The sequence below is a fragment of the Callithrix jacchus genome, chromosome 11 (assembly GCF_049354715.1).
Source record: "Callithrix jacchus isolate 240 chromosome 11, calJac240_pri, whole genome shotgun sequence".
NCBI classification, from domain to species: domain Eukaryota; kingdom Metazoa; phylum Chordata; class Mammalia; order Primates; family Cebidae; genus Callithrix; species Callithrix jacchus.
Window position 1 is genome coordinate 76,353,531 of NC_133512.1, and position 26,107 is coordinate 76,379,637.

Below are 26,107 nucleotides of genomic sequence, written 5' to 3' on the forward strand. Positions count from 1 at the left end.
GCCCGCGTTTGTTCATATGCCACATCTTGTGCCCTGGCACAGGGCTGCATAGAGCAGAAAAACATCATGAAGGGCAACACCTGCATCACTCCTCACTGGGCAGAAGCCTCACAACTCCAGTAATCTTCCTTCACAGCCTTCTTCAACAGCTGGAGGGGTGGTGGTGAGGGGAGGAGTCAGAGGGCAGTCTTCCCCCTCGAGTCACCCATGAGGACGGGTCTGCTCCCAGCTCTCGGATCTTGTCTTTACAATGAGTGCCAGTTGATTCCCAAGTCTGAGTCCTGCTCATTGATTCAGGAGATCAGAAAAACTCTCACTTCCCGCCCCTGTTTCTGGGAATGACAAGCCTGGCTACAGGGTGACTGAGACTACTGGGGGTGGACTACGTACGCATGTCCAGCTCTTACTGTTATCTCCAGGTCTTGGCTTTCTCTTTTGACTTCTCTTTTGGAGCTCTCAGTTGAGATGTTCAGTGAGTGTGGACTTTTAAGGTGAACTCTGAGCTGACCAAGACTGGCCAGTTGATCTCTTGGGTACCATGCAGTCACAGAAGCAGGTTATCAAAGAACACACAGTCCTGTGGTGTTTAGAGTCTCCCTTGGCTACTGCTAAAGCCTCTGTTTGATTTCTTGCATGGCAACAAAACCTGGAGGGGAAGCTGAGTGGCATCTGAAATACACTTGGAGTGTGAGACGGGATTCAGATTGTGGCTCATGTGCTGGAAGTACACACAGTTGTGACTGTCAAGTATGCAAGAAGCCATCCTTCTCCTGGCTCTCCTTGGTGCCATGTCAGGTGGGAACTCAATTTTGCTTTGGAATGGCTTGCCTACTTGGTCTGCATAATACCATGTATGGCAATGTCCCCCAAAAAGGAAATTGCTCCTGGGAGGCTTGTTCAACTGAGGGCTTAGCTGCAATTATGAGTGAGGTGATGCAGCTCCGGGGAGCCCTGGGGGGCCGGGTAGGAGCCCTGGAGAAGAGAGATGCTTAGAGAGCCTAATCTCACATATGTTGGTAGAGACTTCACTTTCCCTCTTGCGTTAACTGGCCTGCATTTGGTAGTCCTCCTGAGATCTAAGGTTGGGAAAATAATTTTCATGGCAGAGCTTTGTGTGCATGTCAGGTCAGTCTTTGTGGAGATTCTGGCCAGGCAATTTGAGGTTGCCAAGTGATCCTGTGAGGAAACTGAGTTACTGAGGGGCTGTCTTCCTCTTGGACAAAGCAAACACCATCTGACAGAGGGGCCAAAGACCAATCTAGCCATCCTTTCATTCCCTCTTCCTCCTTCAAGGCCATCAAGAATCTTGGATGATTTATGAATGTCAGCCTGGATTATTAAAATTGCACTTTTAAAATTAAATGTTATTTCTGAATAGGTAGTAGTATATGCATAATGTACAGAATTTAGTCATGTTAAATTTGCAGATTTATTTAGGGATAATTTACATCTTTGATGAGTTTTACGGTAAAACACTTAGAAGAGTGTCTGAGTACACAGTAAATGCTTAGTAAATGTTGGTGAGTGTTGGTGATCCTCTTGAGTCTTCCTAATCCAAGAACAGGTTTCCAGACACTTATTTGAGTCTTCATTTGTTTTCCTTAAGAGTATTTTGAGGTTTCCTTCATATAGATTTTGCACATTCTGATTATGGTTATTTCTAGTTCTTTTACTTCTTCTTTTTTCACGTTTGTAAATGGAATCTCTTCCTCCCTACATCTTTCAGCTGACTGTTGGATGAGGTATGGAAACCTATTAACACATTGTCTTATTATTTGGCATCGTTTTTCAGGTGATTCTCATGAATTTCCCACGTTTGAAAAGAATGAACATTTATATTCTTCCTCCCCTATTTCTATAGCTCCTATTTTTTTCTTATCTAATGGCCAGGCCTGGACATTCTGATCATTTTTAAATAATGACAAGAGTATAAATTCCTGTCTTGTTCCCCATTAAGCATGATGTTAACTTTTGGTGTGGGAGAGAATGTTACATGTTAAGGAGGTGGCTTTTATTCTTATTAATATGAGAATATTGGAGTATTTATTTCTAAATAAACATACAATAAAAATATAAGAATATTAATTTCTAAATAGAAATGGATTTTTAAATGAAATGCTTTTTCAAGATCTATGAAAATGACCATTTAATTTTCCTCTTCAATCTGCTAATAAGATAAATAAATACCTGGGTTTCCTAATACTGAGCCCTCTTTTATCTGGACTTTTCAGCTAAGCAGAGGGCAGGTACCCTGTGAATGTGAAGTGGGCATGCGTAGTTCAGAGTGTCACTTGAAGTAAGCGTTTCAGATTCCCCCAGAAACATGGGCTTTTACGGCCACATCATTTGAGTTGAGGTGCCTTTTATTGTGACTGGGGAAAGAGTGAGGTTAGGATGAACCCAATTTCTTATACTAAACCCTATCATTTAGAACTTTATTAGAAGTGTGAAAGGGACAGATCACAAAGGTTTGCAAGAAATACTTGAGATTTCTTATTTAAAACACACAATAGACTCCTTTAGGTCAAATCTTATTTTTGGAAGGGCTGCTGTGATGCAAACTGTTTCTCTCTCACTATCTTTTGTGAGTCTGGGAATCTGCTCATTGCCCTCCACACTAACACCTGTGTTACAGAGGATTCCAGTGGGGCAGCCACATCAGCACCCCTTCAGGGTGCTTGAAGCAGGCATCACTATAGTAATCTCAAATAAAGTAACATACAGTAAAAAATTAGCTGGGCATGATGGCGGGTGCCTGTAATCCCAGCTACTTGGGAGGCTGAGGTGGGAGAATTGCTTGAACCTGGAAGGTGCAGGTTGCAGTGAGTCGAGATCGCACCATTGCATTCCAGCCTGGATGACAGAGTGAGACTCCATCTCAAGTAAATGAATGTATGAGTGAATGAATGAATGAAGTAACATACAGCATCCTCTTTCCTTTCATGTGGTGTAACTCCTATGCTTCCTTCAAGGCCCAACTCAAGCCCCACCCCTCTCATGGAGCCTTCCTGGATTGACCTAGGAAACAGCATGGAGCTGTCGTTGGAGTCAGATGCCTAGGATTGGATGGATGTTTCATGGAATTAGTCTCTCAGACCCAGGAATTATCACTAATGATGAATTCAAGAAAATCAGTGGATATACTCCCATCAAAGAAAACCAGGAGCTATCAGCAGCAATATTTGAGGAACGTGGCTTCTCCACAGTACCCAGCTCCCCAAAGGAGCTGCACTAAGGTTGGGAGCCACAGTGATCTCCCCACTTGGGGTGAGGCTGTGGAGAGCCCCGAGTGGAGCTTAGCAAGCCCCTCCTACCTGAGCTCATACCACGCTCATACTCACACTCTAGCACAATTCTTCATGTTGGTCCCAAAACAGCCTCTTACAGATTGCATCATCCAGATCTAACATCCAGATTGAAGGTCAATTTCCTCCCAGCTCCCAGAGCCATGTTGTTGCAGTGTCCCAGGGTCACAGAATAACTATGCTGCATCCTATGTGCATGCTCATGTGACAGGCATAGAGTGACTGACAGTAGTAGGTATGTGTAGTCTGGTAGCTACAAGATCCAGATGACATGAGCCAGGGCCCTCCATGACACTCCCTTAGTGTATGATCTCAGATGTGTGCAATGGTGACAGCAATACTTCCGTCAGCAGATTGTGCTGGGAGTGAGGGGCATCAGGGAGTCAAGGAGCTAGCGCTGTGCCCGCTGAACAGGTGCTTGGTAAATGCAGGTTGGTACTTATTTTAGTCTATTCATTTGGGCTAGGCACTATCTTACCTCAGGCTATCATTGAGAAAAACATAGCAAGTTCTAACTTTGTCTGTTGCCTGGAGGGGCACAAGTCATTGGAGAGGGCTGGAGGGGGCAAGGGAAGAATATGGGTGAGAAGGTGGGCGTTCCATAAGACAGATTGCCAATCTTCTATTTCCTGTATGGTTGTCTTTATCTTCTAAACAGTGAGGAAACACTCCCATGAACAGCTCAGGGAGGTGCCCTAGTGACTTTCAACTGTGAGAAAAGAGAATGGAGAATACCCAACCATAGATTATTATATCAAAGCCGTAGATTATTTTTCTCATTTTGAAAAACTATTTTTTTTTTTTTTTTTTTTTGAGATGGAGTTCCGCTCTTGTTACCCAGGCTGGAGTGCAATGGCGCGATCTCGGCTCACCGCAACCTCCGCCTCCTGGGCTCAGGCAATTCTCCTGCCTCAGCCTCCCGAGTAGCTGGGATTACAGGCATGCGCCATCATGCCCAGCTAATTTTTTGTATTTTTAGTAGAGACGGGGTTTCACCATGTTGACCAGGATGGTCTCAATCTCTTGACCTTGTGATCCACCCGTCTCGGCCTCCCAAAGTGCTGGGATTACAGGCGTGAGCCACTGCGCCCAGCCCTGAAAAACTATTTTTGAGAGCTTTGTCTTTAAATACTCCAACCATACTCTTTTGCTCCTGGTTTTTACCATAAGAATGCTATAATATTAAAGTCAACTTTAATAGATTTTTAAAAATCTATTCATATTTGCATCAACCTAAACTTCAGCTGTTTTGATATTTCTGAGTCCTTGCACAGTCCTTGTCCATAAAACTTGATAATTCTGCAAGCGACAAAAACTTATGCATTATGCATTTTAGCCTCTAAACTAAATAAGATGACTTTAGATTTATAAAAGCTTGTATCAGTGAATGTGCTTCATATTTCAATTTTTTTTCACTTCCATTTACTCCTCTGCACTGATCCACCCCTCACCAACTGAAAGAAAACATCCTGGCTTGTTTGTTTCTAGAACATTTATACCTTTCAGCGGGACAAAGCTTTCTACTGTCCCTACCTACCCCCGTGCCTCCTACTTGTTCAGGGTTTTGTTCTCAGGGTCTGATGGTGGCCAAGATTGGGAGGCTGGCTGGGAAAAGGGACCTGTGTAAATCCTGGATCTGTTATTTATTATTTGCTGTGTGGATTTCAGCTCAGTTTCCCCATCTGTAAAATGACATTAATACCTGTCTGGGAGAGGTGTTTGAGGAGTAAATGAAATACAGGATTTTACATTTTGCACTTTTTTGTAACATTGGGCTGCGGTAACAAACTACCACAAATTGGGTGCCTTGAAAACAACAGAAGTTTATTCTCTCACAGCTCAGCAGACTAGAAATCCGCAATCAAAGGGTTAGCAGCTTGGTTTCTGCAGGGGCTCTGAGGGAATGTCTGCTCCATGCCCACCTCCTAGCTTCTGCTGTTTGCTCTCCATTCCCAGATTTATAGCGGCATCACACGTCTCTGCCACCATTAGATCATGGCCTTTTCCCCTCTGTGCGTGTCCTGACTTTTTTTCCACATACCAGTCTTTTATTTCACTACCAGTCTTTTATTTCCATTAAGATATAAGAGGATTCAACAACGATTGAGACTGTGTTCCTTATGGAGGGGCTCAGGTCAAGGTCGTCGGGGGAGAGCAGTGTGTCCTCTTCCTCAGTGGTACATGCGTAGCCGCTTGTGCTTGAACTTCTTGTAGGAAAAGGAGTAGCTGAAGAGCACGTAGCCTGCCAGCACCCTGGTAACCCCTGAGAGGCTCCCCTTCTTCACATTGATGTACTTGCTGCAGTACTGGTAGTAACCTCTTCGAAGCACTTCGGCAATGCCACGAGGGCTGAAGTCTTGCATCACGATCCAGCTTGTCAGCTCCCCTAGTTTGACTTCCAGAAGTTTCTTATCCTTCACTGGTACAAGTGACGCCATCTTGGAGTCCTGGTGTCTGCTGTATGTGTCCTGTTTTCTTATGGGGACACTGGCCACTGGATTTAGGACCCACTCTCAACCAGTATGACTGCCTCTCAACTCATTGCATCCATGAAGACTCTATTTTCGTTTTTTTTTGAGACAGAGATTCGCTTTTGTTACCCAGGCTGGAGTGCAATGGCGCGATCTCGGCTCATCGCAACCTCCGCCTCCTGGGTTCAGGCAATTCTCCTGCCTCAGCCTCCTGAGTAGCTGGGATTACAGGCACGCGCCACCATGCGTAGCTAATTTTTCGTATCTTTAGTAGAGACGAGGTTTCACCATTTTGACCAGGATGGTCTTGATTTCTTGACCTCGTGATCCACCCGCCTCGGCCTCCCAAAGTGCTGGGATTACAGGCTTGAGCCATCGCGCCCGGCCAGACTCTATTTTCAAATGAGGTCATTCTTGGCTGGGCGTGGTGGCTCACACCTGTAATCCCAGCACTTTTGGAGGCTGAGGCAAGTGGATCACTTGAGGCTAGGAGTTCAAGACGAGCCTGGCCACCAGGATGAAACCCTGTCTCTATTAAAAATACAAAAATTAGCCAGGTGTGGTGGCCTGTGCCTCTAATTCCAGCTGCTTGGGAGGCTGAGGCATAAGAATCACTTGAACCCAGGAGGCAGAGGTTGCAGTGAGCCGAGATTGCACCAGCCTGTGCAACAGAGCAAGACTCTGTCTCAAAAAACCAAAACCAAAAACAAATAGGGTCATTCTGCAGTTCCGGGTGGGACACTGTTCAACCCACAACAGTAACTATTACTATAGACTCATGAGAGAACACAGCTTGTTCCTTTTCTCTGCACTGGCAAAGTCTTGCACTGTCATGGAGACCTTAGAATGGTCCCAAGGCTTTCCTGGAAGAAATGTGCTTTCTCTTAAATTATAAAATTCCCTGCCTGTAAGGCAGCCCAAGACAATTCACATGCCACCCCCGAGCCTCTTGTTTCCTCCTTTGTGGAATGGCTGTTAATCTGCCAACCAAGACGTATTGATAATGCTCTGCATGATGTCTACACAGTCCAGTAATGACCACAAATTGTCCTTGAGATTGCTAATGGACGTGGAGAGATTTACTACGATTTTGGTGTTCTAGAGAACATGCATACTCAATTCTCAGGTGACCTCTAGATTACTGACACAAAGAAGGAAAACAAACTCGTGTAAGCTACAGGGTCCTGGCAAGAGAGAAGACGTTATCAGGGGAGGTCCTTTAGGTGGGTGTCTATCTCCTAAGGTGTCACATTTCTCCTTCGCTGCTCCTCCCAAAGGCTGGAAGAAAAGAGAAGGGAAGCAGGGAGAGGAGAAAAGCAGCAGCTTTATTTACCGAGCGACAGAAGCAGATTTCTTGGTTGTTTGGAAGTGGTTGTTTTCTTGGCTCCCAGGAGATCTCACATATCCATTGCCAGCACTTGGCAAGATCATTTGTTCTTGGGGAGTGACCAGCTCTCATCGTCACCCCGAGCCACGAAATGAAGCCACAAACCAAGCTGTTAAGTCTCTGTTCCCAGCAAAAGGCTTTGTGTTCATGTCATCCTGCATCCTTTTTACTCCACAGGGGGAGAGGCGCAACACCTAATCCTCTTACCTGCTACAGGCACCGTCGCAGAGAATTCTCCACCTGGGACTTTGGTGCACAAGTTTTCTGTGAAATTATCAGCATCACTGTCACCTGTGATCCCAGGATTTCCCCTGATAATCAACTCGAATCCCCTCACGGAAGCCTTCAGGGTGAATTGGCTGACAGGCACTGACTTTGAGGTAAGCAACAACTTACCAACGTGGGTGCTGTCTGCAAAGAGGTGACCCTGAACGTGAGGGTGGCTGGGATTCCAGATCGGTGGTGGATTCCTCCGTTCTGGTTTAAAGACCCAGAAGTCCTGTTTGAGGCATCCCAGGGCTTCTGTGCGAAGATGCCCGTGTAGCCTTCAGACCGTCTCCACTCCACACAGTTCACATAAACATTATGCTCAAAGTGCTGCAAACAGAAAGCTGCTTCTTGTTGCCTCCACCCCTCACATGACATCAGATGTTAGGTGAGCCTACAGTATCTAAATTCTTTAGGTGGAACTGTTTGGATATTAATCTCCTTAAAAGCCATGCTCTGATGCACTTGTGTCTAGTGATTCTGCTTTCCTGTAAGTCTGATTGTTTCAGAGACAATCTAAGAGGAGATTTATTTAATAAGGAAACTATATACCCTTTGAATAAAAATATATGTCTACATGTCCAGCCCTACCATGTGAATGTTTCCTCTTGGATAATTCAGACTCAACCACTGGCATTCAGGAGGCATGCCTCTGCTGCTCTGTTTTCTAGTTCGTCATTTGAATCTTTTCCAAAGTTGTCACTTCCCTAAAGTGGGTAAAAGCCTGTTTCTTGCATGCTTACCACTGGTAACCATAGAGGCCTTCGAAGGTGTCTTTAGGGTCCCAGTGTCTGGATCAGCCTATGCTTCAGTATTCCCTGCCCCTACCTCCTTCCTCAACTGGCCTGGAAACCTCCTGCTGCCATCATCAACTCTGCCATTGGACCTGCCTTTCCTCTGGGGTCCTTATGGGACCCAGTGGACTCAGGCCTGCTTGGCCTAGGCTTGGTTGCTTCTCTGGGGTTCCCACTAGGTGTTCTTAAACCCAGCTCATCATTAGAGTCACCTGCTTTGAAAAAGTGTGCACATTGGGGCCCTGTAGCAGACCTGCAGAACCCACGGCTGGAGGCCAGAGCCCAGGCTCCTGGTATTCTGATCACCCCAGGGGAGCCCTCGGGGAGGAGAGGAGCACACATTCAGTCTACGTTGCAGCATGTGGTTTACATTCCTGGGTCCCAGATGCTGGTTCTGTGACTTACCTGCCCTGTGCACTGACTCCCTAGACACCCAGCTTATCTTTAACAGTGGCCGCTGCTCCTCAGTTCCCGTAAGCCTTGTAAATTGCTTGCCCTCATAGAGTGCGTTGTGTGCGTTGGGTGCTGTTGACAGTGCTTTGCATGTGTTTGCTTTTCTAATCTCCAAGGCGTAAGGATCGTGTCTATCTTATTACCTCCTCTTCACAGATGGGGAACATGAAGCACAGAGAGGTTATGTAATTTGCCCTGGATTGTACAGCTAGTCGGTAGCTAAGCTGAGATTGGAAGCCAGGCAGCCTGGCTCCAGTGCTCTCATTTTTTATTTTTATTTTTTTTGAGATGGAGTTTCGCTCTCGTTACCCAGGCTGGAGTGCAATGGCGCGATCTCGGCTCACTGCAACCTCCGCCTCCTGGGTTCAGGCAATTCTCCTGCCTCAGCCTCCTGAGTAGCTGGGATTACAGGCACGTGCCACCATGCCTAGCTAATTTTTTTATATTTTTAATAGAGATAGGGTTTCACCATATTGACCAGGATGTTCTCGATCTCTTGACCTCGTGATCCACCCACCTTGGACTCCCAAAGTGCTGGGATTACAGGTGTGAGCCACCGCGCCCGGCCCGCCAGTGCTGTCATTTTAAAAAACAGCTTTATTGAGTATAATTCACAGAAGAATATAATCCAGCCACTTAAATTGTACAATTCAGTGGTTTTTATGTATTCACAGCCATGCAACTCATCACCACAATCTAACTTTAGAATATTTTCATCACCCCAAAACAAAACCGTGTACCCATTAGCAGTCCCTTGCCTATTCCCTTATTTCCCCAACCCCTGGCAACCACTAATCTATGTCGTCCTTATGAATTTGCCTATTCTGGGCATTTCCTATGAATGGAATCATTATAGCATGTGGTCTTTCAATGACTGACTTGTTTCACTTAGCATAAAGTTTCAAGGGTTGCCCATGTTGTAGCCTGGATCACTACTTCATTGCTTTTTATGGCTAAATTATATTACATTCCACATTTGGTTTTTCATTCATCAATTGACAGACATTTGGGTTGTTTCCACCTGGGAGTTCTCATCCTCAGCATTTATGGTCTACAGTCTTTAGTGATGATAATGACCAGGCGCCTTTCAATTTGCATACGGCCTCCAAGGCACATTCACATACCTGATCTCTTTTTTTTTTTTTTTTGAGATGGGGTCTCACTGTGCTGCCCAGGCTGGACTTGAAGTCCTGGGCTCAAGTGATCCTCTTGCCTCAGCCTCCCCAGTAACTGAGACTACGGGCACTGCACCATTGCACACAGTTTGATCTCTTAATTGCAACAACGAACATTAATATCATCACTATCTAGAAACTTTTATTCCCATTTTAGGTATAACAGAGATGCAGCAAATTTAAATGAGGTGTCTGAAATGACACAGCTGTGAAAGATGAAATAAGAACTTCATTCAGTCTCCTGATTCCCCAGTCCCAGGCTTTCTGTCACAGTGCCATGCATGTCTATGGCTGTTTGGGTGAGCTCTCAACTCACTTCATGGGATCTGCTCTTCCCACATTCCATGGGATTCAAGCACAGCTGTTAAGGAAGAATTCCATCTTGGTCATAACCTCTAGAAATGGCAGATTGCTCGGCCCCTCAGTTAATGTAGCTCAAGCGTCTGGTGTATTGTCCTAGTCCTGTGCCCTCCTCACACCACACCCTGCAGCTGCCTAGGACCCTGTGTTAGTGCTAAGATGAGCCACAGTTTTACGAGTCATGAAGCTGTTCTTAAGAATTGATTCCTTCTCCCCAAAAACTACCCAATGTTGTCTACTGTCCTTCCACAAAGATCCTACTCTCCACCCGAATTGCTCACAAGAGTTGCTCCTACAGCCTTCTAGGCCTGAAAATCTCTGTGGCAGAACCTGGCTCCTCCTTGGACAGCCTTGACGGTCTGGAGGATGACAAGTCTAGGTCACCATTTTGCCTTGTGACTCATTTATACTTTCTGAGGGTAAATTCCAAATCATGCAACAGGCCAAGCCTTCCTGCTTTGGGACACAGCTATTGAGACTTCTGGCGGGGCAGGGGGTGGTGAGGAGGAGTAATGATAATGATGAGGAGGATGCTAACATTTCATTTACGGGGCACTTATCATATGCCAGGAATTTCCCTAAACATTTTGTGAACGCATTCATTGAATCCTCAGAACCATGCTATGAAGTGGTGTACTGTTATTTTGCACACTGAAGACAGGAAAACTGAGGCATAGAGAGGTTGAGCAACGTGCCTAAGTTCACACTGCTAGGAGGTGGCAGTCTTGGGATTTGCAATCAGGTGGCCCCAAGAAGCCTTGTTCATTGCCCTCATGCTGCACTGGTTTGCTAGTGCCCAGCAAGAGAGATGTCAGATCCTCATTCAGCCACTTGTAGCTAATCATGGGTCAAGGGTGTTCTCCTGGAGCGGCACCAGAAGCATAGCTCAAGAGGCCAGGGAGGAGTGACTACCAGCCAGCTGCAGAGAGATGGGCTCTGTAAGGCCCTTTGGAGGTCAGCACCTGCCCCTCTTTCATTTGCCCATCTCTGAGCCTGACTCCCCTCTTTTCCCATCTACCATTGTGAGCACTGGGGACCTTCTCAGCCTTCTCCAGAACAACCTCCAATTGAACATGCCTAAAGCAAAACCTACTGTCTTTCACTAAAAACTCTAGCAAGATTGCCCGCAACCAAATCCAGGCTCCACCACTCCCAGCTATGAGCTTAGGAGAGCTCCTTCCCCTCCTCTCCTAGTTCATCTCCTTATATATGAAATGGAGGAAGTTTTACCAAACTATGGTCATTGTGACAATTAAATTAAATACTCCACAAAATGGCTCAACAAATCTGGCACATAAATGCTGGTAACAACAACAACAAAACAGTTTTTTCATCTGTGCTGAGAGCAACCCCATTCTTTCAGTTCCAAGATACAGCATTTTTGGACCCTTTTTTGGCTGATCTATTTTCTTCCTCTAGGGTGTAAGAGCTACTCCCCAAGGAGAAGGGGCTGGCAATAGGTAATACTGAGGTCAAGGATCTATCCAAGCTTGGAGTGCAGGAGCAGGTTCCAGGCTTAGCAGGAAGCCAGGGTGTAAATCGAGAGCAGACCATCTCAACAGAAGTCCACCTGCTCTGGTGAACATACATTCCTTGAACAGTTTTTGACTACCCAGTGATTAGAAAAGTCACCATTCGCAGAGTGTTTGCTCAGTGCCAGACGGTCTTCTAAGTACTTCCCATAGATTAGCTCACTGAATCCTCCTGGCAACCCCTAAAGTATTATTATTATCCCCATTTTACAGATGGGAGAACTGAGACACAGAAAGGTTAAGCAATGGGAAGGCTGGGCTTTGAAGCCCGTCAGTCCAGCTCCAGCATCTGTGTTTGACCCATGTGCTGTCCCTCACTACCATGTGATTCTCAAAAAGACCAGTTCATCTCCACTTAGGTGGCTCCCAGGCTGCCTCTGTTCACCAGTAGACATAAAAATACCTCTTTTCCCGCCTCAACCACCCTCCATACCCTCTCCCTTCACAAGTACTCATTCACATCTGTGGCCCTGTTCTCCTCTAACCCAGAACCTGAAGCATCCAACACAATACCTACCAACTCTCCATGGAGCCTTCCCCCACTAAACACAGCTCACACTGAACTTTCCCCTTCATTTTCCATGGTACCTTCATCTAGCTGTTTAACACCTTGTATCACTCTTCATTTGTTTAACTAATGCAATGATTATTTCCCTAGTTACAATCACATGGAAACACAATCAGGGAAAGGAAAGGTGATTTCCCCAAGGCCACCCAGAAGTTCAGTGGTAGAAATGGAGTTGGAGCCAAGTTCTGCCTTCACTGTAAGATGCTGAGTGTCTCATCACCTGGCCCCAGTCATATTAATAACCAAAAGGTTCTATTGGCATAAGTAAGGACATACATGGAATTCAGTCCTTGATGTCCCAAAGGGCTCCAAGCCTTCTGAGAGTTCAAGGTGCAAGTTGGCAGGGGTCTGTGCCTATAGGTATGAGCAGTCACAGGCCGGTCTTTAGTTGGCTTTAGTGGGACCCTCCCAACGTGGACCACCAGTGTTCCTGCTGGCAACAGCTCTAGATTCTGGTGCTGTCTCTCTGGCCTTGGTTCCTGGCATCCCTCCCACATCTCCAAAATACTGACAGTGCAGACAACAAAAGCTCCTGACAATGGAAGACTGTTTGGAAAGGCAGAAAGTGAGCAGCCTGATGATTAAGTAAACGTCATTACTTATGCAGATGTATCCTTCGTCTCTTGTTTATTTTTGGATGTGGCTTTGGGAAAATTAGAATGAAGTGATGAGTCAAGATAGAACTTAACGGAATCCCAGGAAAGCGCAGCATTCTTTCTTAACAATGAGGAAATCCAGCGACATTCAGGGTAGTTAAAGGATTTTTATAGGAACCTACCCCCAAGTAGTGGAGGGTTTTTTGTTTGTGTTTTGTTTTTCATTCTCAGGCTTTCTGTCCCCAGTCAATTACATCAGAATGTCTCCTGAATATTTTTCTTTTCTTGGAAATGCAGCATCACATGCAGGAGTCCCTTTGGTGAAGTGTCACAGGGCTTATGTTGGAAGGACTCAGGCAAAACAACTGGTTCCTCTGACAGTGAATGAATGCTGGTTTCTGGGATGCCAGATGCTTCCCACCTAGGAATATCCCTTTGCAAAATGTATGCTTACAAAACGGATCCTTTTCTGCATGGTGACTAAGAATTTCGCATTTTGTTTTAGGTTGTCACCACTGGGATGGAACAACTAGATTTTGAAACAGGACCAAACATATTTGATTTGCATATTTATGTGAAGGATGAGGTTGGTGTCACAGACCTGCAAATCTTGACTGTTCAGGTAACAGATGTGAACGAGCCGCCTCAGTTTCAAGGCAACTTGGCGGAAGGTAGGATACACCAGGATGTGCACTGCAGCCCAGACGGTGGCATCAGGGAGGGCCCTGGGGGACAGAGAGAAACATAAAAAGTAAATAAACAAGCAGCTGTTTCGTTGGAAAAGGCAGCTGCTTAATGAGCTGGGAATAAATGAAATGTCCTCCAGCTCAACACTCCCAGTGATAATGTCCAGCAGTATGCAGAGCCCTTAACAGGCATGGTTTCTCTTGGTCCCCTCCCAGGCCCTGGGAGGAAACTGGAGCTCGGGGACCTCAAGTGGATCACTGTGGAGGAATCTGGCTGAGCCACCCCAGGCCATTCCTGTGCACTGTGGCCATTGGTGGCTTGTTCATTCTCCCCATGTACTCTGACTCCTTGAGGGCAGTATGTGTCTGCTACAGAATAGGGACAATGTAAAGGACCAGAGCACACAGTAACTAACATCTTATAGGATCTCCCCCAAGCTCTTGGTTTTGAGCACTATCCTGATACTGACCACTTTCATCCCTGTCATTTCAGTCCAGGTGCTGCCCTGAGCTGTGGCAGTCCTAACACAAATATCCACCTTTCCCACCCAGCATCTCCACATGGATGTTTAACAGACATCGCAAATTAACGTGCTTCTGAATCAAAGTCCTGGCTTCCTCTCCACCCTCCGCGCCCACTGGAATCTGCTTCTCCCATGTTGTTTTCGTTTTGGTTAGCAGCAACTCCATCGTTCTTGTGGCTTGGACCAAACCTTGAGTCATCCTTGACTCCTCTCTTTTACACTTGACGTGAAATCCATTAGGAAATCTTGCCAGCTTCTAAATCTACCCAGAACCCGGCCCCTCTCTAGTGTCTGCACCACTACAACCATGGTCCAAACCACTCATCCCATCTCACCTAGATTGTTGCAATGGCTGGCAGCTGGCCTTCTGGCCCCCCTGCAGTCTGTTTTCCAAACAGCAGCCAGAGGGATCCTATTAAAACGTCAGTTAAGGCAGTCCTCTGCTTAAAACCCTGCAAGAACTTCCCATCTCACTCAGAGGGAGTCTCCTTAAGAGCCCATTAAATCTATCAAGCTGCTTACATTCCTTACCCTCCCACCCCTCCTTTCCCCCTTTCCCCGCTCAGTCCCTCTGACCCAGCCTCTGGACCCCTTACTGATCTGTGCACCTCAGGCGTGGCCCTACCTCAGCATTTTGCATTTGTTGATTCCTCTGCATCCCCTCCTATCTCCTGGCTCTTCCTCATTTCTTTTAGGCCAGGTGCAGTGGCTCATACCTGTAATCACAGCACTTTGGGAGGCCAAGGTGGGAGTATTGCTTAAGATCAGGAGTTCAAGGCCAGCTTGGGCAGCAGGGCAAAACCCTATCTCTACAAAAAATACAAAAATTAGCCAGGTGTGGTGGCAGGCACCTGTAGTTCCAACTACTCAGGGGGAGAGGAGGGAGGATCACTTGAACCTGGAAGGCTGAGGCTGCAGTGAGCTGTGTTTGTGCCACTGCACTCCAACCTGGTTGACAAAGCGAGATCCTATCTCAAAAAATAAAAATCTTGACAAGTGTCATGCCCTTCCCCGCCACAGTGAACCTTTCATAGCCACTGTATTAAAATTATAACCCAACTCGCACTTCCTCCCTCAATTGTTCTCATGTTTCTCACGAGTATACACAGGTTTTACTCAATTATGTTGCTATCCATATCTTTCCATGGAAATGGAAGTTGCATGAGAGTGAGGTTCTGTTTTGCCAGCTGCTGTTTTCCCAGTGTATAGATCAGTTTTTGGACATAGTGCTCAATAGATATTTTTTTGAATGAAGCATGAGAGTGATAAAAAGTGAATCAAAGCTGAAGCTCAGATGTAAGGCATCTGGATTTGAATTTTGATTATATCACTTACTAGCTAGGACAACTTCATCACTTCCCTGAGTCTCGGAGTTCTCATTCCAAAAGCAGAATTACATTAAAAGAATAAATACAATGCGTGCTTTCTATTAATAGAACTGTTATGAAGATGAAAATAGAAAATGTATATTAAGTCCTCAGTAACAACTCAAGAGTGAGTTACTTCTCTTTTTTCTCTTTTTGCGATGGAGTCTCACTAGTCCCAGGCTGGAGTGCAATGGCACTATCTCAGCTCACTGCAACATCCACCTCCCTGGTTCAAGAGATTCTTCTGCCTCAGGTGCCCGAGTAGCTGGGATTACAGGCGCCTGCCACAGTGCCTGGCTAATTTTGTTGTAGTTTTTAGTAGAAACAGGGTTTCACTATGTTGGCCAGACTGGTCTTGGACTCCTGACCTTGTGATCCGCCTGCCTCGGCCTCCTAAAGTGCTGGGATTACAGGTGTGAGCCACTGCGCCTGGCCTGTTACTTTTCTTATTGTCAGTCATCACTGAGAAAAAAAAATGCCTGGTTGAAAGCTCCGTGGCCCTTGGTCAGTGCTGCTATTGCCAGCTCCTCCATCCTCCTCCTTCACCAGGAAAAACTCTGAAACAGATGAAATCAATTTTTGGTTCCTCCCTTCAGCCTCTGTAGCCCTCCCCTAATTATTCTATCTCTTCTCTGTTCTGCCGTAAGGTCCCTCATTTCAGTAGCTCATTTCTGCGGAGTTGCCAAGTGTCCTTCGAGGGGTAGCTTAGCAGAGCTGAGGACGGATTTGCACATTAAAGTGGATCCAGCACATAGGGATCCTCGTGCTGGAGGTTCCTAGCTGGGTTTACTTCCCAACTCTCTGCCCTATCTCCTCCTTCCCCACCTTAAACAGCATTACCCTGGGGCACCTCTCAACAAAGGACATGAACGAAGACTTGATAACAGCTTGGCCAACTAGCACTTTATGAATTCCCCTAAATGGACCCACTTAGGAAAGTTGGCCAGTGACCTTGCTCATGGCTTTTTTTATTGCGTCCTTTGTCTCAGGATGCCAACACACTTGGTTCCTTTGGTTACGTACAGCTGCCCTGATTTTGGAATTCCCCATTTTTGCTTTACCTAATAAGATGTTTCTTATTCCACTTTGGACACTGGTATAGGTCTACAACTCTACATAGTAGAAGGAGCAAACCCTGGATTCATTTACAAGGTTGAGGCCTTCGATCCGGAAGACACAGGCCAAAACATTCCCCTCAGTGTAAGTGTCCTTAGATGGAAGAGGTGCTTGTCTGTGTTGGCTTAGACACAGGAGCCTGCTGTCCTGAGTCTTGGTGGGGTGGGTTTGGGCCATGGCAGGGTGGGTGTGGGCCGCGGCCATCGGGGGAATATCCTGTCCACTTCCAAACACAGTGTATGCCGGATGGTTGGAATGAATGAAGGGGCTCTGGGACCAGACATTCTAGAGTGGAGGTGTGGCTCTGTGTGATCTGGGACAAATTGGTTACCTCTGTAAGCTTCAGTTTCTTCATCTGTAAACCAAGAAGATACTAGCACCCGCCACAGTAGAGAAGCTGTGAGTATGACGTCGACAACGCATGTAAAACCGCTGAGCACAGCGCCTGCTATGTCAAACTGCTCAATAGTTTAAAAATCTAAGCTGATAAAAACCAACTCTAGTATTTTAAAGCATAAAATGTACATCCCAAATCCAAGTATTTACATACCTTTCTCAAGAGATGAAGTCAAGCTGTTTAGAGTCAAGTTGAAAAAATTAAAACAGAGGCCAGATGCGACAGCTGATGCCTGTAATCCCAAGAGGGGAGGATGGCTTGAGCCCAGGAGCTTGAGACCAGCCTGGGCAACATAGTGAGACCTCATCCCTACAAAAAATAAAAAAATAGCTGGGCATGGTGGTGCATGCCTGTAATTCTAGCTAATTGGGAGGCTGAGGTGGAGGGATCGCTTGAGCCTAGGAGTTTGAGACTGCAGTGAGCTGTGATCATGCCACTACACTCCAGCCTGGGCAATAGACAAGACCCTGTCTCTAAAAATAGAAATAAAAAAATAAAGAGTCTTCAGAATTCTAGGTTGTAGAACAGGAGATTGGGTCCTGGGGAATTGCCTCATGGTTCGGTCTGAGACAGTGGGTATCTCTTCTCTCCCTTCTTAATTAGTTCTCTTAATGTAGCTACCAGTGGGGCAACTGTAACCACCAATTCTCAGGTGAAGCCTCTTAGTTGGTCCCTGGGCATGGACGCCTCAGCTCCTGGCTCTGCCCACTAACATGCTCTGTGCACACACTGCAGCTGAGCAGCCCAGGTTGGAGGAAAAAAAAAAAAAGAAGCGAATCCCATTCGACTAACCTTGGAGCAGGAAACACTCCTGCCAACCCTGCTTTGCAGAGAAGAGAACACTTGAAATATGACACTTGGGGAACGGAACACCAGGAGGCTGTCTCCACTGTTTGCTGCATGATTTGCAGCTTCAATTGGACTACTTTTTCTAAAAGGAGGAAATGAGCCTTGGGAATACCAGGACGCATATATATAGTCTACAGACTCTGACGCAAAGCTGTTATAAAATTACTCGATACAACTTAAAGTAAGGGAATACTCCGTTTTTATTAGAAGATGACCCTTCTGTGTAAAAAAAGAAAATCACCCATTTATTCATTAACTCCTTCAGAATTCATTCATGTTAACATTTGCATGAATATGCAAACATTTAATGGGCATCTACTATGTGTTAAGAGCAATACTAGGTGCTTGAAATGCATACTTCTTAATAACATACTTCTCATACTAGTTAGGAATGTGTTTGTCTGCAGATAACAGAACTTAACCACGGTGGTGGCCATGGGAACTTTTTTCTTCTCTAAGAAGAAGCCTAGAGGCAGGCAGGCAGGAAGCTCAGCCCTGGTGTGGCTGCTGCCATCAGGAGCCGGGGCCTTTCCTACATTTCTACTTTTCTATCCAGAGCTTGCTTGTTGGCACTACCCTCTGTTTCTCACCTCATGATTGCAAGATGGCTGCTGCACCTCCAGGCTTTACCTCTGAGTTCCATGCAGAAAGAAGGAAGAAGCAGGCAGGGAGGGATACAGGGTAGAGTGGACAGGCCCGATCTGTCCCTTTTTTGGCAGGAAAACAAAAACTCTCCTGGAAGGCCTACCCAGAGGACTTCTGCCACATACCTCAGCGGCCAGAACTCTGCCCTATGGCCACTTTAGCTTACTGACGACCAGCGATTCCAGATGCAGATAATGGCAGAAGCCCAGAGCATAGCAGCTCGCTTCCGTATTAAGTTCATTTCAACATTTACGAAGAGCTATCTATGTGCCAGGCATTCTATTAGATACTTTGGAAACAGACACGAGTAGGACACACTGACCTTAGGAAGTTTATCGTCTGAATGGGAGACATCCACGCATAGGGTAGAAGAAGGAATAGCTTCTCCTCACTTGTTAAAAGGTTTACAGCTGACACTCCTATAACAAAAGACAGATTAACAAGAGAAAAGTGTAACACATTTATTTCACCAAAGTTTTACATGACACGGGAGGCTTCAGAAATGAGAACTCAAAGACCCCCAGGGAAAACTGTATTTTTATGCCGAGGTTTGAGGTAGAATCATAACTGGACAAAAAGGAGTACGACCTAAAGGTAATCAACAGGGGAATTTAGCAAGGCTCTGTTCAGATTCTTCTTGGTCTCTGGTTGCAGGTCTGGAATCCCTCTGGAATCAGGGTCTCATGACCTATTTTTAGGGGTGGTAGGTCAGAGAATTCCTTTATGATCATGCTTCAGGGGAGAAAGTCAGAGTGGCCTTCCTCCTTCTGAGGTGTCTTCAGTTGCCAAGATGCCGTATTTTGGGGTATTGTGCTCTGATCTCTGACAGAGGCATACATTAAATCATTAACATTCGATATGACAATTGCTGTAAAGTTTGTATAAGATCCAGTGGGGCAAATTGGAAAGAATTTCAGTCGTGAAGACAAATCTATATTTGTTTTTTAATCTCCATTTAAATTTATCTCTCCAAATGATGCAGACGGAATAAGATCATGGGCCCTTTTAAAACACCTCAGACATCAGATAATTACCCTTTCAGAGGAAGGGGAGTTGCCCAGGTGGGAAGCAACTGCAGCAGGTGTTGCTCCCTTTAAAAAAAACATAGTGCCATCAAGAGCGTTCTGAGAGCAGCTGCAGGACTTGTGGCTTCTGCAGTGAGCTGAGGAGCTGTTTGGGGAGGGGCTACTCAGAGTTGCAGCAGAAATTGTTAATGAAATATTTAACACCTGTGCTGCAACTAACAGCTGTACAGAAAGTCAACCGCCAGCCTGCAGGAGTGGTGAACAGGATCTGGAAGAAAATTTTCTCAGATTAGAAAAAGGTAATAACAGTTTAGGATATAACATACGATGGCCTTTGTGCTTAGACGTTTTATTCTGGGCGCTTGGGGGTACTAAGCAGAAGCAAATGACCTATTTTGCTTCGTAAAAGTAGAACGGAGGCGGGTTAATTTGCTACTGACCAAACCTGTGCTTCTCAACCTTGGCTGTAAATTGAAGCCACTGGAGGAACTTTAAAGAACACAGATGTCTGGGTCCCACCCTATGAAAGTCTGATGTGATTGGACTTGGACCTGGTCTGGGCGTCCGGACTACAAAGCCCCCAGGCAATCTAATGCATGCCCAGGTTTGAGAACTGCTGGTTTGCGATAACATCTCCCCCAATTTTTAAGCCCCTCTCTTGGAGTTTTTGAGTCTGAGTCTGCATTTCTGCATTGTCTGAGAATGATTTTGCATATTTGCTAAATACCTGAGGCAATTATTCTGGTCAAAAAGGCTGGGAACACTGGTTGGTTGGTTGGTTGGTTGGTTGATTTTTGAGACAGGGTCTCAGCTCTATCATGCAGGCTAGAGTACATTGGTGCAATCACGGCTCATTGCAGCCTCCTTTTCTGGCTCAGGTGAATCTTCCACCTCAGCCTTCCAAGTAGCTGGAACTACAGATGCCCACCACCCTGCCCAGCTCATTTTTGTATTTTTTGTAGATAGGATTTTGCTGTGTTGCCCAGGCTGGTCTCAAACTCTTGGAGTCAAGCCATTCACCTGCCTTGGCCTCCCAAAGTGCTAGGATTACAGACATGAGCCACCGCGCCCAGCAGAAACGCTGGTTCATAAGTGTTTTTCAGGCATTCGAAGTATGTTCCAGCATTAGAACATACTTAGGCTGATTTGAACAATGCAGATTGCTGGACATTGCATGAGTTCGAATACAAACCTCCCTGGTGATTCTGATGTACCATGTACCTAGAGAACCACTGGACTGAATGAAAAAGGACAGACTTTAACAAAACAACAAATCACATGACTACAGTTACCTAGGCTTGGTCCGTGCCTGTCATCTTAACCTGCGGGGAGGGGGGGGCTCCATGAGTCATCTTGCTGGTGACAGCAACTAGAGAATGAATAATGGATTTTAAAAAGTAGCTCTAGGATGCATTCTGAAACCTCAACTTCTTTAAAAAGTCAAATCTTACAACTCTTCTCCAGCTTAATAAAGTGAAACTGTATCACCGTTAATGTAAAATAGGTACTAATCTGGAAGCCATTTATATTTGTCTGTCCTTTTTAGTGGAATTTAAAAAGCATGCGCTGGTACATTGTTTGGAGCATCACTGTTCAATATTGGACCAGCTCTGTCCAACAGAGCTATACTGTGAGCCAGCAATGAGTGCTGCATATGTAATTTCAAATGTTATGTTCTAGCAGCCACATTAAAAGTAAAACTAAATAAGTGGAATTAATTGTAACAGCTTATTTAACTCAGTATATTCAAAATATCATTTCAAAATAGTCAACATAAAATGACTAATGAGATATGCTGCATTTTCTTTCCATACTCAGTGTTCAAACTTGGTGTGCGTTTTACACTCACAGATCATCTCCACTTAGACCAGCCACGCCTCAGTGCTCACAGTCACACGCACATAGGCTAGTGCCTACTGCACTGGCCAGGCACAGGCTTAGATCTAGCATTGGTTCCCCCTCCCTGGGCACCTTCTGTGTTGTGGTGGGCATGCAGGTAGAGCCAGGGCTTGGAGGTATGCATTAATAATGGGCTCAGAACATAGAGAAAGATGATCTGCATGGGAGTAACTCCATTTACTGGCATTTCTCCTTCGGGTGCTCCCCCACCTCTCCACTTCCTGAAGGAGGCTCTTTGAGATCACCCTCCTCCCATTCAACTCCCACACTCTCTCCTTTCCCCTCTGCTTGGAAATGGCCACCGTGACTGCGGAAGACCCTCCGTGGAGACTCCCAGGTTGTTAATCAGTTTCTCAGCTGGAGGCAAAATGATCAAGTGCAGCGATTTCTCCATTAAGGGGCTTTCTCTTGACCTTTCCACTGAGGAAGGGCTTTTGCATAAAATGAAATGTGCTTTGTCTTTACCAGGGCAGACAAAAGATTAAATTAAAAGAGCAATAACTAGCTACTACCTGGACTTCCAGGAGGGCAGCAGGGGCCATCATTCTCTTTCCATCTTTATCTTGCTCATGGCTCTCAGAAGTGGCAGCCAGTTGTGAGTTTTGGCTTTCCTGGGAATAAAGTGGTCATTGTATGCCAAACCTGGCCCTATCAAGGGTCCTAGCTAGATGAGATCTTTCAGGTCCATTGAGCAGCCCTTTATTTCTGAATGACGGAGGGAACTGAGGGGCCAGTTAACTGCAGTGAGAACCCAGGTCTCCTGACCCAACTCCCTTCTACTCTGTTCTGGCAAGTTCTGCCCTTGGCTTCTCACCCCTTTCTTTGCTGAGTGACAGCATCCCTGTCCCCACCACACACCCCCACATGCCCCACTCATTCAGCTCTCTTGGTGTCTGCCTGCCAACTCAAGAGTCACCACGTGAAGTCTGAGCAAAAGGTATTCTTCCTTCTACTCCAGGTTCTTGTTAAAATGCTCATAAAAGGAAAACCAACGGTACTGGACAATTCCCACTCCAAATACGTGGTCACTGCTGGCTGTTTCTATATTGGGAGGGACACTTAAATAGATGGGGATTGTTGTCATTAAGATTAGCAAAGCCCCACTTGCAGCACAGAACCTGGGCTGATTATGGAGAAAGAATGACACAGTGTGAGGGCATAGGATCTGCAGCTGTATCGGTGAAGGATTACATTAATAACCACATTTTGCATTTGTCATAGTGTCTCTTCTTAATAACATTCAAGTACTTGTCTGTAACCCACTTAGCTCATCCTCAGAACAATAAACCACAAGTAGGAGCCACGTTAAGGGCTCGCAGCTGGTAGTTTCTTCACTGTAGTTTTTCTTTCTTCTAGGCACTCTTCCCGCCTTCCTCCTGACCTCCTTCCTGCCTCTTAGCTGAGATGAGGGTGGAATAGGGAAAAACAGAGGAATTGAGGCTTTTACAAAATAGTCAGCTTCCATTGAAAAATATCGTAACAATGTGGCAACATATTTGTAACTTGCCACAGTCCTGAGTGCTCTGGCCCTCTGGGGTGGGTGTGGGCTGGTAGAGATATTGACACTCTCTGGATGTGGGCAGAATAAGGGTCTTTCCCTCTGGAAACTCGCGGTGGCTTGGCAGCTGACTGCTCTATTCTATAGAAGATAAGAGGCTGAATTCTTGTTGCTTGTTTCTACTGCAGGCCTGAAAGCAACTGATGGCTGCAAAGTCGCACAGGTTGAATCATTGACCTGTGACTCCAACTGCAGTGGGAAAGCAAGCCTGGAGGTGGCGGTCCCCTCTTACCCCAGGGAGCCTGACATTTCTGGAAACTGGGCCAGCTCCCTCTCACCTTCCTTTCTCCCTAGCCAAGGCACAATAAAGGGTGAATGGGGCAGGAAGGATGGTCTCCTTGTCTTCCAAACTAAAGCTTTTGTGTCCGAGAGCAAACCTATCTGCAAAGGGGCTGCAAAATAGCCAAACCTGGGGTGGTGGTAAAGGAATATTTCCAGCAGAAAAACCAGAGAGCTTATCTGACATGCATTTGTTAACTGAATTACTCTGATTACTCAGGATTTTCTTAGCCAGGACTGGGGCAGAGAGGGGCTGCATTTGCTTTTCATTCTATTTAATTTCTGTTTTCCAAGAATGAATATCAAGGGAGCAGCTTTGATTAAACAAGCCTTTAAAAAAGGGGGAGAAAATGCCAGGTTTTACAGAGAGCCTTGCTGAGTCCCTGGCAAATGGCCACATGACACAATATTTTTAGTCTTTGGATATTATCTCCTTTCTTATACAAAACTGCTGTTTCCTTTAACACAGCTCTTGGGTTCAGGGAAAAAAGAAATTAGCCTGGTGTTAAAAAGAAAAAAAATCAAGATTCCAAGAAATCACCCTCTTAATAGAAATTAAACAGAAAATTCTCATGTGCCTAGTTCTACAGTTCTCCATAGGCTTTCTATCTGCTACTGTTTTTCTTTTTTCCTTTCTGCATAAGTTGTTGAGACTATGGGCCCAGTGGAGAAGATTTCATAGCCAAGTCTAGCATTAGCACATTCAAATAGATTTTTAGAAAATGTTTTGCAGGATGTTTTTTTTGTTGTTGCTTTTTTTGTTTTAAGATTCTCTAAGGTGGGAATGTTGGTCTTATGTAGATGGGAAATGAATAAGAAGAAAACCTTAATATTTAACATTGAATAAATATTTATTGAGCATCTATTATGTGCTAGTCACTGAGGATGCAGCAGTGAATAAAATGAAGCCCTTTCCTTTACGGATCTCTTCTAATGGGACAGCAGTAGTAACATTTATTGAGAGCTCGCTATGCACCAGGCACTGTTCTAGCACTTTATATGATAACCCGTGGGGCATGCCCTAGCATTATTACCCTTTGCAAGCATCACATGGCTGGAAAGTGGCGAACCAGTATCCACATCCAGGTATTCTGGTTCCACAGTCACCAAACTTAATTTACTGCCCTAATTTGTGACTCTTGTACTCCAGATAAGTCTAAGGGTCCTTCTTCTTGGTTCCCCTCATATCCTGTATTGATCCCCCTTGGAGCACCCCCCCAAACCTTTGTTTCCTCAGTTGACCATAAGATTTCGGAGGGCAGGGCCTGTCTGTCATCTCTGTATCTCAAGACCTTTTCATGCTTGGACCAACCAGAATTGGAGACCAAGATGCTAGAGCATTTCAAAACACATGTGGAAAGACACCCTGATTCAGGTTCATATAGTAAATCTCCTTCCCGACCCATGAGTCTCTAAAACTCTGTCGTTCTATCATATCTAGCTTAAGGCTCTGATTTATGGACATGTGAGGATTCTCTGCAGGGAAGACTCTGCTTAAAGACACAGGACTACTCTGTGCTTGGGCAGCTGCAGGCCTAGGCAGCTGCTGCCAGGCCATGAACTGGAGTGCTAATGGAGGGATTGGGATTTAAACATCTCACCTGGGAGTACCGCCAAGGTGCTTGTACAATTTGTGGGGCTGGGAGAAGGGTACCCTGTGGCATCACCCAAATATTTCCCCTTAAAAATGGGCAGAAAACAGCTAAATGATCAGCAAGAAAGGATTTAGTAAAATAAACCCCTGTAGTGTGATGCTGTGCCATTGTTAACTAACCAGGCTGTAAAATACGATTTAAGAATAGGGTAAATGCTCAAGATATAAATGCAATGAACAGATATTATGATTTTGTTGATAACATCACCATTAATTTTTGGAAAGTATACATTTGTATGGAAAAGAACAGAAGGCTAATCACCAAAATGAGATTTAATAGGTGACATATTTCATTTCTTTTTTATACTTTTCTATCTTTCTCAGATTTGTATAAAATATGTTCATTACAACTAGAAAAACATTATTAAATAATAAACAAAAGGAAACTTTAAAAATGGCTTTAAAGCCTTATACTGGCCTCAAAGGAGACCTTTAATCTATTTTCTGTGTGCACTCCCTTCTTGTACTGGGAGCTCAGCAGTGATCATAACACAGCAAATCGCTGGGCTGGAAACCTTGGCAGGTGTTTCCTTTGATTCTAGACTTCAGGGGCTGTGGCTCTGGTTGCAAAACCTCCACCGATGATCTGATTCTGAGATCTAAGGCCTTGAGGCTAGAACATCCCTCATCCTAGCAGGAAATAATGAAACCTTCTAACCTTAAAGCCCTTTGGAAAAAATGGATATAAACATATAAGTCTCTAGCGTTGCTGCTATCCTTCATATTTTACGGCGTGCATTCTCATTTAATCCTTGATAACATGGAGGAGTAATTGGTCATATCAGCCCTAAATTATAGGCAAGAAAGGCACTTGTTCCAGATCTTGTGGTAAGGACCAGAGCTTAAGCCAGATGCAGTGGCTCATGCCTGTAATCCCAGCACTTAGGGAGGCAGAGGCAGGTGGATGCTATTTCAATCCCTTGAGTCAGGAGTTCGAGCCCAGCTGGGCAACATGGTGAAACCCTGTCTCTACAAAAAAGACAAAAAAGTTAGTCGGGTGTGGAGCCACACACCTGTAGTCCCAGCTACTCATGAGGATGAGATGGGAGGATTGCTTGCGCCTGGGAGGTGGAGAGGCTGCAGTGAGCCATGATGGCACCACTGTACCATCACTGTTACCAGCCTGGGTAACAGAGCCAGATGCTGTCTCAAAAAAAAAAAAAAAAAAGGAACTTGGACCCTGAACCCAGCTCTTCAGGG

At 45.4% G+C, this 26,107-nt stretch overlaps 1 protein-coding gene and 1 pseudogene across 1 annotated transcript in view; one reads left to right on the plus strand and one right to left on the minus strand.

Moving 5' to 3' along the window:
- Positions 1–660: 660 nt before the first annotated feature.
- CDHR3 (cadherin related family member 3) overlaps positions 661–26,107 on the plus strand; it is a 66,356-nt gene continuing 40,909 nt past the window's right edge. The window contains exons 1-4 of the mRNA XM_002751711.7: positions 661–795; positions 7,341–7,543; positions 13,414–13,579; positions 16,588–16,685. Of these exons, the coding sequence (XP_002751757.2) occupies positions 750–795; positions 7,341–7,543; positions 13,414–13,579; positions 16,588–16,685 (513 nt within the window). The 5' untranslated portion in view covers positions 661–749. The remainder of the gene's footprint in view (positions 796–7,340; positions 7,544–13,413; positions 13,580–16,587; positions 16,686–26,107) is intronic.
- On the minus strand, positions 5,402–5,810 carry LOC108592891 (ATP synthase F(0) complex subunit f, mitochondrial pseudogene; annotated as a pseudogene).